General features: G+C 39.5%; 1 protein-coding gene across 9 annotated transcripts in view; it reads left to right on the forward strand.

Moving 5' to 3' along the window:
• Window positions 1-752: 752 nt before the first annotated feature.
• The window catches only part of mdga2a (MAM domain containing glycosylphosphatidylinositol anchor 2a), a 226,214-nt gene continuing 214,216 nt past the window's right edge, over window positions 753-12,750 (forward strand). For 3 of the 9 annotated variants that reach the window (XM_035392081.1, XM_035392055.1, XM_035392065.1), the window contains exon 1: window positions 952-2,346. In XM_035392081.1, coding sequence (XP_035247972.1) covers window positions 2,274-2,346 — 73 coding nt within the window. In that variant the 5' untranslated portion in view covers window positions 952-2,273. Of the gene's footprint in view, window positions 829-949; window positions 2,347-12,750 lie in introns of those variants that run through there. The other 6 variants (XM_035392074.1, XM_035392044.1, XM_035392088.1 and 3 more) reach the window with 4 other exon arrangements.

A 12,750-nucleotide genomic window follows, 5' to 3' on the forward strand; every position in this document is an offset into this window, starting at 1 on the left:
CTCAAATGAAGAAATGAGTGTAAATTTTTTTTGTGTCAGCAGGTATAGAGTAGATGCAGTAAAGGAAGTGGAGAGACCAACACAGTAATTTCATGATTGGCCATCTGAGAACAATGGCTTGGCACTGGTACGGTGCTTTAGTAGGACATTTCTGCCCCTTCCTGCCATCAACATAAAAACCGATGTAGTTCCAGCATCATTTTTACCCCATTTTCTTCTCAGTTGGATTCAAATGGAACTCGGAACACATTTTGGTTTAATGTTTTTTTTTCCCCCTGAAATGCACTGTAATAAAGCTCCTGGGCAGCTCAAACAGTTGAATACGCTACTAGTGATGTCAAGGGAATAACATTATCAGCACACAGTGGAATTAAATATACTAACAATACAGTAATTTCCATTTCAGTGGCTTGTACTTTTGTGTTCATGACCAGATCATAGTAAGAGTAGCATAATGAATGCAAAAAATATGGTGGCTTATGCTATCTGTGAGACCAGTCATCCCCTCTAGACCAGGCTTCAAAAAGAGTGCACTCTAACTATTAATATCATTAAAACAATTAATATTTTTATTTCTACTACTACTACTACGCTGCTGCTGCTACTACTACTACTACTACTACTACTAATTATAATAACAATTCTTTTTATGGTGATGCTATTTTAAACGGCGATCATACCCAAGCTGTGACAACCCATTTACTCACTCATCCATTCCAAAAGTCCAGCTGTGCAACTGCCGTGGCGAGCACCTCTCTAGCATTGACTTGTTCCAGGAGAAGCATCACAAGTATTTCCATGACACAGTGTCCGAAATTACTGTGGCAGGTACTCCATTCGCAAAACATGTTTAAGGTTTAAGAGTTTAAACGTCTTTATACGGTTCATTGCATATGTGCGTGCGTGCGTGCGTGTGTGTGTGTGTGTGTGAGAGAGAGAGAGAGATAGAGAGGGCGTGCACGCGTGCGTGTGTGTGAGAGGGCGAGACAGAGACAGGGAGAACGACGATGAGAAAAATAGTTGTATTTAGTGTTTTGCATGGGTGAAATACTAAGTGGCGTCCATGAAGACAGCACGTAAGAACTAGTCGCGAATTCTGAAAGACTGTGTTAGAATGGCAGGGGTTTTATTACGCCTATGCGTAATTATCAATAGCTTCTGATTTCTGTAAGCTCTGCTGTAAATATACAAAATCTAGGCATTTTTTATTTTATCTTCTGTTCTACTAGCATTACCATTTTCACATGGTCCGTTGACATCGTTTGCTGCTTCCCATACAGATGAGATCTGAGGACTCACGCACTCCTTGACGTCGTTGGCTGGCTGCGGCTCCGCGCTCCAGCTCAGCACGTATTGCGCAACGTGACTGATCATCCCTCAACCAATCCATCCCCTAAAACTGTGTGGAGGAAAGGGAAAAAGACACACACATCCACAGATTCACCTCCTACTCTCCTTTCTCTTCGAGGTACTAAGGGGGAGCTTACACGAAACCAGGTGCACGGTCTGTTTCTGTTAGTGGACCCGTCCTTATCCGCCGGAGATGACTCGTCTGGGCACCCAGGATGCAGCTGTGGCGTGTCTGTGAGCACATCGCATCCTCTCGCATCTGAATCGTGGAACTCCCTCGTTTTTCTTGACTCTCGGGTCGCTCTGAATATTTTGGGGAAAAGAGGGCAAAGTCAACCTGCGATGTATGACGATTCAACGGATGTCCAGACGGACTACGGCTTGCAGGATGTGTTTTGTCTCAGTATAGCAATGGGAGCTTCTAGAATTGGAGAAGAGGGTTGCCAGTGGATATTGCAAGTCAAGTCTGCAATCAAGCGTATTTGTATAATTATTCACTAGGGAGCTTCTTCTGTTACTTTTAACGCGTCAGAACCGAAGAGGTCCTCATTTTTTGGACTCGGATTTATAGGTCCATGCACTGCCCACTCAATTTCTAATCGGTTTTTTAGTCGTAGAATATTCCTTTCCTCCATCACTGTGAATCCATTGCTTGTGTGTACACCTGCTTTTCCAGACCAATTCTTCAAACCCCGTTTAAAGAACAGTTCAAATTCCTCTAACCGAAATGAAAAATACAGCTGGTAATTTGTCAATTTAAATTTGAAATCGATGTTTTTTATTTTAAACTCTGAATTCAGGACCTTGATTTATCATCGAGGGCACGGTGTGATTTTAGCCGTGATTCGAGTTCTGTCGTACAGTGTCTTGCATCAGGAAGAACCCGTCACCGTCGAGCTGGATAGGTTGACATCCACGGAAAGATGGATTTAGTTTTCGGTCTCTTGTGGCTGCTCACTGTGTTTCTGGAAGGCGTTTATTGCCAAGGAGTATATGGTAAGTGATTGTGCTAGGAAATATTGAATTGAATATTAATGAATACGATCATGACCTTGTAAAAAAGGAGGAAATTCGCTTCCAGGTTCTTACCATTTCCCTATTAAACGTGGGGATAATAACCGTATTTTACTGGACGCGTGTATGTGTCAGCGTAATAATTACTCGAAACCGGCTTTCTGTAAACCACAGGTGACATGTACTGAGCATATTGGCCGTGAATACATAGGCTGTCATTCGCACTAGTGCTGCATGTCATTTGAGCTGCATACAGGACATTGGTTCCAGTTTTAGTGAACACGAAAACATTCACGATTAGGCTACTACACATATCGCACTGTACTTTTAAATGGGATCACAAATTATCGATATTGGTATATGTAGCTTGGTAAAACCTCCGTTTTTTCAGCTTCCCGTCTATCACCATAGTAATCTACCGTGCTTGCATTATTAAAACGAATGTTAATTAGTATTGCAAAGCTGCTTCTGCTGGCTGTAGAGTAGTGAATTGAATTTCCTCCTTCCTCGCCGAGGTCGTGTAATTTATTAAGGGTTCTTGTGTCCTAATGTGGAGGAGACTGAAGCATAGTCATTCTCAGGCAGATCAACTGTTTGGATACACATTTTCTCTTTTCTACTGCCTACATTTGGCTATAGATTGATTTGAGAGAAATGTTGATTCAGATTGTTTTGAATAATGAGGGATTCAGTTTAAAGGTATACCTACGACAGACGCAACAATACTACAATGTAAGTTTTCAACTAAATCCAAATTGCATTTCTAGTTAGCGCATCTATATGCTACAATAACTAATGTCAAGCCCAAATCGGAGATAGGAAGATTTATGCTGCAGCATGGAAAATAGGTTTGAGCCTTCATGAGTGATTAAAAAAAGAAAAGAAAGAAAAATCCGATCAAAATTGGGTAACACCGGAATGGAACGCCGACACATTCTGTTACAAATAATCGATGTCTTAAATTTCAGTACTGGACGTCATGTGAAAACTGCCCCAGTGGGCTGTTGAAGCATAGCGCTTAAGTGCAACCGGTGGCATAATGATGCGCTGACAGCAACGGCTGGGTGAATCGATTCATTTCTTATTGAAATACTGGGTATTAATCTTTAGCCGTAGCAGACATATGTCATGTAAGAAACTGAATAAAAACATCACGCTTGAATACTGTGTGTTGTGCGTTCAGGTCGAATGCATTTCACCAGAGAATGGGAAGCTCTGGGAGTGAAAATGCCACTGACAGTGTGATGCTATGGCGAATAACTCCATTGGTCAGTAACGGTTGAAAAAATTGTGATTTGAAACGCTGGTTCTCTTGTATAGCACTGCTATCGCCAACCATTGTGCGAGATAAATTATGTCAAACTGAAAAATAACTAGTAGGCATCGCTTTGGCTTGTTGATAGGGATTGTGCTAGAAAGACATCTGTAGAACACTCCAATTGACGTCATTTGGCTTTAAACAAAGCATGGGATTTTACAATCAAGCAGATAGAGAAAAAGATACATTCATGAATTCAACTGACATTCTGGCGCTGTTATCTTTTCTGGTATTTCTGAACTGGTGGAACAATGTGCACTTCACCAGCTGTTCCATGTGGTGTTTTTCTTTTTTGTCGATTTTCCGTTGATGCATAGGTCTATAGTATGCACGTAATTAATATTTTTATTTTCTCATAGCTACTAATTTCAGATAGGCCTACTACATTTTATTGGATATGTCTTATGTAATTTAGGCCTAATTCTCTGATATCCGGGTTAATATGACAGCAACAGTGTCACACTGTAAGCAATGTCTTTGAAGCAGTTGTAAAGGGCTCTTAAGTAGTGCTTTTGAATTAAATCCACAAACACATTTTAAGAACAATTTTGGAATACAACGAAAAAAGCCTACATTTTCTTACCTCATAGACAGTAACATGTTCAATGTTATATGAACTCTTACTGTGTACCATTGTACTCTGTTGGAGTTGAATTAACGCTGGACATTTTACTGTGATGGGAAGTATTGCCTGTTATACATGATTTATATAACCAATAAATTAAAATGACATGATACTGTAATGGTGATGGCTAACTGTTACCAAAACAAGACTGTTACTTTTTTTTTTACCACCATCTTTAATGCAATTTATATAGTGCTATGTGTGATACTAGTATGAATGATCATTTCCAGAAAATTTTTATTGAAATATTTTTCAAAAATGATTTATACAAGCCTACAGTACAACAAAAAACCTAGCCTCTATAGATCAACCAGTGTGCGGGCTTTGTAAATTTGCAAACAATAGCCTCCTAGTGTGAATCCACTGTCGAATAATTTAGATTTCCATTATTTTATATGCCATGCAAGATCCTCATGCAAGTAATTATTTTGTCACATGGGTTGTGTGATCTTTGTTTCTTGCTACACTTGAGCTTGTTTAGATAAAATGTTTTTGAAACCTGAAATGTTTTATGGTATATAGGCATGTACATGAGCGTGTGCAGTGATCTTAAGACTTAAGACTAGCATTGATCGCATAGTATGAATCATACTGAATGTCAAATGCTATTAATTCAAAACCATACATTGTATACTACAAGAATACCCATAATATCTTATATTTAACAGAAAATGAAAAGGCAGTTGAACCACTTCTATTACAGGTTTACAAACGGGCAATACAATATTTTTCCTTGTAAGTTCGCTCTGTAGTTACAGAATAGTTGTTTACAACTTATTATTTCTCAGTTTTGGAGGACCTAAAAAAATGTTTACCAAGTAACACTTTCTTTTATTATTAATCTGGCATGGTAAGTGTGCCACCATGTCAAGGTTTATGTAAGTAAAACCCCATGCTCCATTTTTAATGAAAAACCCACTCCCTCTCTAGGGGTACAAACTGGTATTTAATAGCTGGTCAAATGACCTTTTTCAAAGTAAGAGCAACAGCAAAAAATACAAAGCAATGTTGCTGGTATAACATCAGACCTATGTATAATAAATTAGTGCCAAATAATGATAACAGTCTCAAGTAATAAGGTAATCAGGCATTGTTGTCATTTAGAATATAATTCATTAATAGATAGTCACCTGAAGGCATCCACAGCTGCAGGTAATTATTATGATCAATTATTCAAACTTGGATTTCATTACAAATTATAGTTACTTATAATTGACATGATTCAGCAATTACCTGTGACTGGACTCCTTCCGGTGAATTGATATCTGCTAATTAATTATATTCCAACTACAATGGTTGATCATCTGGTTATTTATGATTGTTTCCCAATTTGTCTCTAATGGATTTGACATCATAGAAGTCATTCATTCATTTACTTTGGAGACTTCTTGTATGTACCGTGCTGAAAAGCATGAAGTATTCAATGAATTATTCTGGCATTCCCTAGAATAATATAAAATTACAGGTTGATTAATTTTCCGCCTGAAAAAAGGGGCTGTACATGACAATGGGTCAGTTGTAAAGCATTGATTTTCAAAACCACAATCCAATCAAAGAGGGTGAAAAGCCAAGGTGGCCCATTTGTAAACTTGTCTTGTGAATCATCCATTTTCCTTGTCTCATATCTGACATTGGCATAAACATAAAAAAAACTGTTTATTTCAATCTGAAAGCACATTCCTCTACACGCTGCTAGCGAGTGCATATGGTTGTGGTCTTGTTGTGGTCACCGCAATACGCACGCCAATATTGAGCACCGCAGGGGCGTTCCATTGATATTCTGTTGAGTGCTTAGGGCCGGCAGTCACATCACATGCATATTGTTCCAAGGCAGTAAAAAAATCGAGGCAGTTGCTTTGTGTTGTCATGCTTAAATGTAAGGACATTACTTGGCCTGAATATAAGACAGAATGTGAAAGATGGTAACATTGTTTCTGTAGTATTGCTGAGTCAAGGATCCATCAGTGAACACTTACTGTCATCTGCACATTGCAGCCCATGCAATAACACGTCCAACCCATCCACTCGTACAATAATAATATCAGTGGTACCTCTCTCCCAGCATCTATGGTATATTCCCCACCTGCTGAAAATATTTAAAACAACTACACCTATGGGTTAAAGTCAATTGATAAAAACATTGAGAACATATTGTTCTCACTTCATTAAATACACTGAACACTGCAGTAATTAAGAAATAAGTGCTGCAACTTTTATGAATAGGGCAGTGAAAATGTTACATTTCAGCCTGTTCGGTTTTTATTAGTCATTGCAGTTTACACAGGTAACACAACATTTGCAATAAAAATAGTTTCAGCACCATACATCTTTGTTCAGCATGTCTTGTTCTTATCTTAAAAAGTTTTGTGTTCATATAAAATCAAGACTGAGAAATAGTGTAACGGCAGAGTTTTAATGAGGCGTTGCAAGGAGATACATTTTTAAAGTCACTGTAAAAGTGGAACATCATATTCAAAGCTAATATGAACATTTATTTAACAATCTAATAACTGTTTTTTAGCTGAGAAAATTCGGAACTTTTTTAAATCTTGTTTTTTAGTCAATGACAGGGGCTCTGTTGGGCCATTCTGATTAGCTGATTTTGGTGTAGTAACAATACTTAGCTGAAGTCTGAAGAATGAGTGGTGTAGAAGACAGGTTTGCCAAATGCAGGCCTGCCATTTTTGGAATTAATGTCATTAGTTGGCATCTATTCAATGTCATTTCAAAGTTGCTTGCAGCTTCCCTTTGCTGCAAAAACAAAGTGATCTCTTTTGGGTTTGGATCTACTACTTAACATAACTTATGTGTTTTCTGCCTTCACAAAGTCCTTTGTGAAACACATTTCACACGTCACACTATTGCGCCACAATTGTATGATAAAGTGTCCTTAGTGACAACTAGGCAACACATTGCTTCCAGAACAAATTTGGAAATGCACTTATGATAGAGACAGATGATGAAATTGTGCCAAAATCATAATTACTGAATTACTAGTAATTTTAGGGTGTGTCCCCTTTGAGTGCTGATGGATTTGTACCTGAGTAGACTAGACATTGGAATGTGACACAACACAAATTAGTGAAGGCTGTTCTACTGCATAACATAAAGAAACTCATATAGAGCCAGGGGTGCGATGTGAAAAATACCATAGTTCTTTGTATATATTCTTTAGATGCCTTTGTTTAATTTTAAGAATAACGGGAATGTACATATTCACTTGTGCAGTGGCAGTGTAAATTACTACATGATGTGACAGGCTGATCTGACCTTGTAAGCCCAACACTAGAGGTACTTCTTACCAATTAGTTTTGAGCACTGTCACTGAAAATGGAAATAAATGAAATGACTATCAAGGTGACATTTCTAACATTGTCTTTCCTTTATTAACAAATCCATTGCTAGATGAAGACCTTGCAAAACCCATATAACACAGGAAGGTGTTCATGAAAATATAATTATGTTCTATATGCCCCATATAAAAACATGCATAGCCATCTATAGTGACGGGTTTATACCATTTAAAAGCAAAATAAGTATTAAGAAAGAGACTGAATAAGATTCATTAATTTGTATTCATGTCCTGTAAAGTTGTAACGCATTGTCATGATACATAGTGTCAATAAAATGTTTTATTTTAAAATATTTTATCAGACATTACAGTATTATATATCATTCACTATGTTGAAATATTGTATGGTTCTGCACAACACTATAATGCTGCATGGATACATTGTGCTTTCACAGATACAATTACACTGTTAATGTTTCAATTCACAATGTTCTTCATCTCTTTCACAGGAGCATTCTGGTTTTATGTAGTTTATTTCTGTACACAGTAGTCTGGGTGTGCTGGTGACCATTTCAAATTAATTATGTTGGACCTGGCACAGATAACTGTGGAAGTGATGCTCCTAAAGAAATTTGGAGAAATCTTTCATTCAAGCTTACTTCACAATACAACATATTTTTTCACAACCTTTTTTCTCAGCGTGAAAACACAGTTTAACTTCTCTTGTTTTTTTCCACTCTGGTTTCCCTTGGTGATGTTGAAGCCTCTGCTAAAAAGCATGCCAGTTCTCAAGGGTCTTTTTCATGGCTAGTTCAGACGCGGAAGTCCAAGCTATTCAAATTGATTCTGCCTGTGATACTGTAGTCATCAGTACTGGCTCTCAGAGCCTCCTCCATCGGCTTCCTCATAAATTCCCAAGGACCAAGACCCTCTCATTTCCTTCAAGGGTGAACCATATTAAAATCTGTCTCTCAGCTCTCCCACCTGTTTACTGTTTTGCAATCCACCGGGGAGGAAATGCTGATCTTTGTCCAGATCCAACTTAAGCGCAGACAAGAAAATTCATTCAGTCTCGCCTCAATGTTTAGATGTGCTCTAGTTGTTTCCCCTTTCTGCTTTCCTGGAGGATTACTCTAAGTGCATGCTGTTGGCTCAGTTCCCTCCTGGTGTCTGCACGGGTTGTAGATCCTTATTGACGAGGGGCCAGGATGTATGGAACATACGGTCACAAGTGTTAGCTTCTATAAATTAATTAATTGGGTTGAGGGACAGCGGTAAACCTTTCTGTACTTCATGTACAGTGCTCTAATGCAGTACCTTTTGAATCTCCAGAATAAATCAGCCCACAAAACTGGTTCCTTCAAAGGGAATGGAATTATGTTTGACCTTTGTGGGTTTTCAGGAGTCCTTATTTTATGCTGAACATCTCAATGCACCTAAGGTGGGTGGCCTAAACAGACAACAAGTGCATTAGCAGCACATGTAATCTGAGATATGATCTCATAAACCCCACTGTTTAACCAAGACACCCCATTGCCATCTGTACACCTCTGTGCTCACACTTAAGGGACTCTGCCACTACTGGTGACATCACTGGCAGCTACATTGTCAACATCTACGATCGCAAGTTATATTTTTATATCTGTTTGTATGCGGACAGTCGTTAATTGATGGGATTACTGATTTATGGCAGACTGCTTGGTTTACGGCTATGGCTTGAGGGCAGCCTGTGCTGCCGAATGACTTTTCTCAGTGGGGGTTTTTTTTGCATGTGGGTGGAGCCACGACATTATCCCAACATCTCAGCTGTGAGTTATGGGTCAACGGAAGATCTGACAGCTTATTTGGCAGAGGTGCAGCTTTGTATGGCCGTAGAATATTGCAGGGGTATGAATTGACTGTACAGAGGGAACAGTTTCATCTAGCTGGTGCACAAGGTTATGGTTACATAGCAACCTTTCGTTACTTTGTGACAAATTGATACCAAAAGTTCAGGGATCACTTTGTCCCCAAATATTGAAGTAAGGTTTTTAAATGCCCGATATTTTGTGTTTCTACCAATCTTGGAGATTTTGAAGTATATTACCAAATAAGTTATAAATGTACCATGAAGTGACATTCACAGTGTGGAACCTAATTGTACAGTCAACTGAAGGTCTTGGCTGTTATTTTGCTATTGATGTGGACTCTGAGGCTTTCTTTAGTATCTTATAATGGGTTGCAGTGTAGTATAATGTTTACAGGACTGTGTTTATAACCCAAAGATTGTAGGTGCAATTCCCTGCTGGAGTGCTGCAGTTTTAGACCTTGAGCAAGGGTGCCAAACCTGAATTTGTCCTGTATATATCCATCTGTATAAATGGATACTTTGTAAAAATCAGGTAAGGTGCGATGGAAAATAGTATCTGTTCAATCCCATTTGCATATGTGATTCATTAAAAAATAAAAGTACCAAAATTGAAATTTAGATTTACATTCAAAGAAGGGGGTTCCATTACTTCCAGATGGATGTGCCTAGTGCCCAGTACACATCCACAGTGGGTTGCTCAGGGGTTATGGATGTCCAAACCACCTTAACTGACTCCTCTCAATGCGGAGGAACAGTGGCTCTACTCTGAAGTCCCCATTTTGGATTGGGGGTGGTTAGGCAAATTAAGTGAAGGAGCATGATTTGTATTTTCACGCCATGAAGTGTTTGCTTCACCTATTGACTTGTAAAAATGAATAATGGAATAAAAACAGTGAATGTTTTAAACCAATTAAGATAAAAAATACTTTAATGCATTAATGCATACGTATTACATTAATGCATTACTAAAGCATTAATGTAATACGTAGCTAGCTAACGTGTCTGTCCACAGACTGTGAGTCTACTTTGACTGAAATTAAACTGAACTGAATCAAACTGAATTTTAATACATGCGTGACATTGCTTTTGATTAGCCTATCCGAAGACCAGGCAGGCTTGCCCTAATGGCCAGGTTTTGCCCATAATGTCTTTCAAATTATTTTTAACGGTCCAGTTTGTGGTCCCGACCAGAAAATATAATGTAATTAATAATTTCTTATAATGTTAGTAATTAATTGAAAAAATGTACTGTTGCTGGAAATAAATCTGTGTCTCAACCACTGTGATCTGCTTCAGTAGCTCCCCCAACCCGCGTCGGCTTTCAGTACCCAATTGGTTTAGTCAACTGCCCACCTTGGTCGCGATTAAACTCCTAGTTGTGCATGTTGTATGGTTTTCAAAAAATTTTAATCTGGCAAACATAGGGTTGGAGACCACCATCAAATTAGCATTAGTAAGATATGTATTCATTCAATAGAATATTGATATGATATATATTCTACTAATTTCAGTATTTAGTTTGTTAAACAGATACAGAAGAATAACTAATGCAAGTCACCATTATCCTGTCCTGTACCCTTTAGGTCTTGTGTATGGAGGTGGACATCACCTAATGAGTGAGGAGATCTATGATGTCATATGGAAGGTATTGAAGGGGGCATTAATGTCCCTGTAGCAGAATGAACAATAGGTTTAGTTAGACTGTAGAGAAGTAGATATGTGTATTCCCTCAGTGAAGATGGGCGGACAATAATGTGCACAGGAAAACAAGTAGCACCTTGAGGCTTTGTGTTTGTGTGTGTGTGCGTGTGTGCGCTTTTAAAATCCTTTCATATACCTAAGGTACAGTATGCTGTTCAATGGAATATCTCCAAAAGTGCAAACCCCAGCCATCTAGCCCTCCTTATATTTTAAATAAAACAATAGTAAAACAGTAATTGAAATTCAAAATGTATTTTGCCCTGGTCTGATGTTAATGCGTCTGTGAAGGTTCATGTCATAGATATCCATCCATACATTTTCTAACTGCTTAATCCTGGTCAGGGTTGCGGTGGCAACAGGGCAAGTAGAGCTGCTCAGATGTCCCTCTCCCCATCAACATCCTCCAACTCATCCCAGGAGACTCGAGGCAATCCCATGCCAGCTGGGAGATGTAGGGGCCTAATCCCTCCAGTGTTTCCCAGGTCTGCTTCTGGGTCTCCTTCCATTACATTTACTTCCAGCTTCCATTACTTCTAGCTGGATGTGCCCAGTGCCCAGTACACCTCCACAGGGAGTTGCTCAGGGGGCATCCTTACGAGATGTCCAAACCACCTCAACTGACTGACTCTCAATGGGGAGGAACAGCGGCTCTACTCCGAGGTCCCCATTTTGGCCGCTTGTATTCATGATCTCACTCTTTCGGTCACTACCCATAGCACATGACAATAGGTGAAAGTAGGAATTACGATTGACTAGTAAATAAAGAGCTTTGCCTTTTTTATGTTTTCCTGGGAGAGGACCATAGCCCCAGACTTGGAGGTGCTGATCCCAACAGCATCACACTCAACTGCAAACCATTTTAGTGTGCATCGACGGTCACAGTACAACGAGGCCAAAAGGAACCGCAAAGCAGCAGGGGTGCCACCCCTGTGTCCCAAACTGGACACACTCCAGACCATGGCTGAGCCTTGAGGTCCTGTCGATGAATATCATGAACCAGAGGGGAGGCAAGGTGCACCTTGGGTGGGGTCCAATACCCACATTGACAAGCTTGAATTAATGCCAATAATGTGAACATAGCTCTCACTCCAAATGTACAGGGACCAAATAGTGTATGGTAGCAACACCCGGCACCCCATATTCCCACAGCACAAGGAACACAGTCGTATGCTTTCTTCAAATCCAAAACCACATGTATACTGGATTAGCAAATTCCCATGCCCTCTCAAATATCTGCAAGATCTGGTCCGCTGCTCCATAGCCTGGACTAAATCCACTTTGTGCCTGCTGAACTTGATATTCGACTATCAGTTGGAGCCTTCTGTCCAGCACCTTGAGTTAAGGCTAGAGTTTCACTATCTTTGCTAAGAACAGCATTCATGGTGTCCCACTTGCCCCTCATGAGATGCCAAATGGTTTTCCAGAACCACTTTGGAGCTAGTCGAAAGTACTCTCAGGCTCTCCAAACTCCTCCCATGCCCAGGCTTTTGCTTCTGCAACTGCAGCGGCTTCAGCCATTTTTGCCTGATGATACTCATCTGCTGCATAAGGAGTCCTCCATGCCAGCTGGGCTTGGAAAGTCTCCTTAAGCTTGACAGCCT

Source organism: Anguilla anguilla, chromosome 1, assembly GCF_013347855.1.
Source record: "Anguilla anguilla isolate fAngAng1 chromosome 1, fAngAng1.pri, whole genome shotgun sequence".
Classification (NCBI taxonomy): domain Eukaryota; kingdom Metazoa; phylum Chordata; class Actinopteri; order Anguilliformes; family Anguillidae; genus Anguilla; species Anguilla anguilla.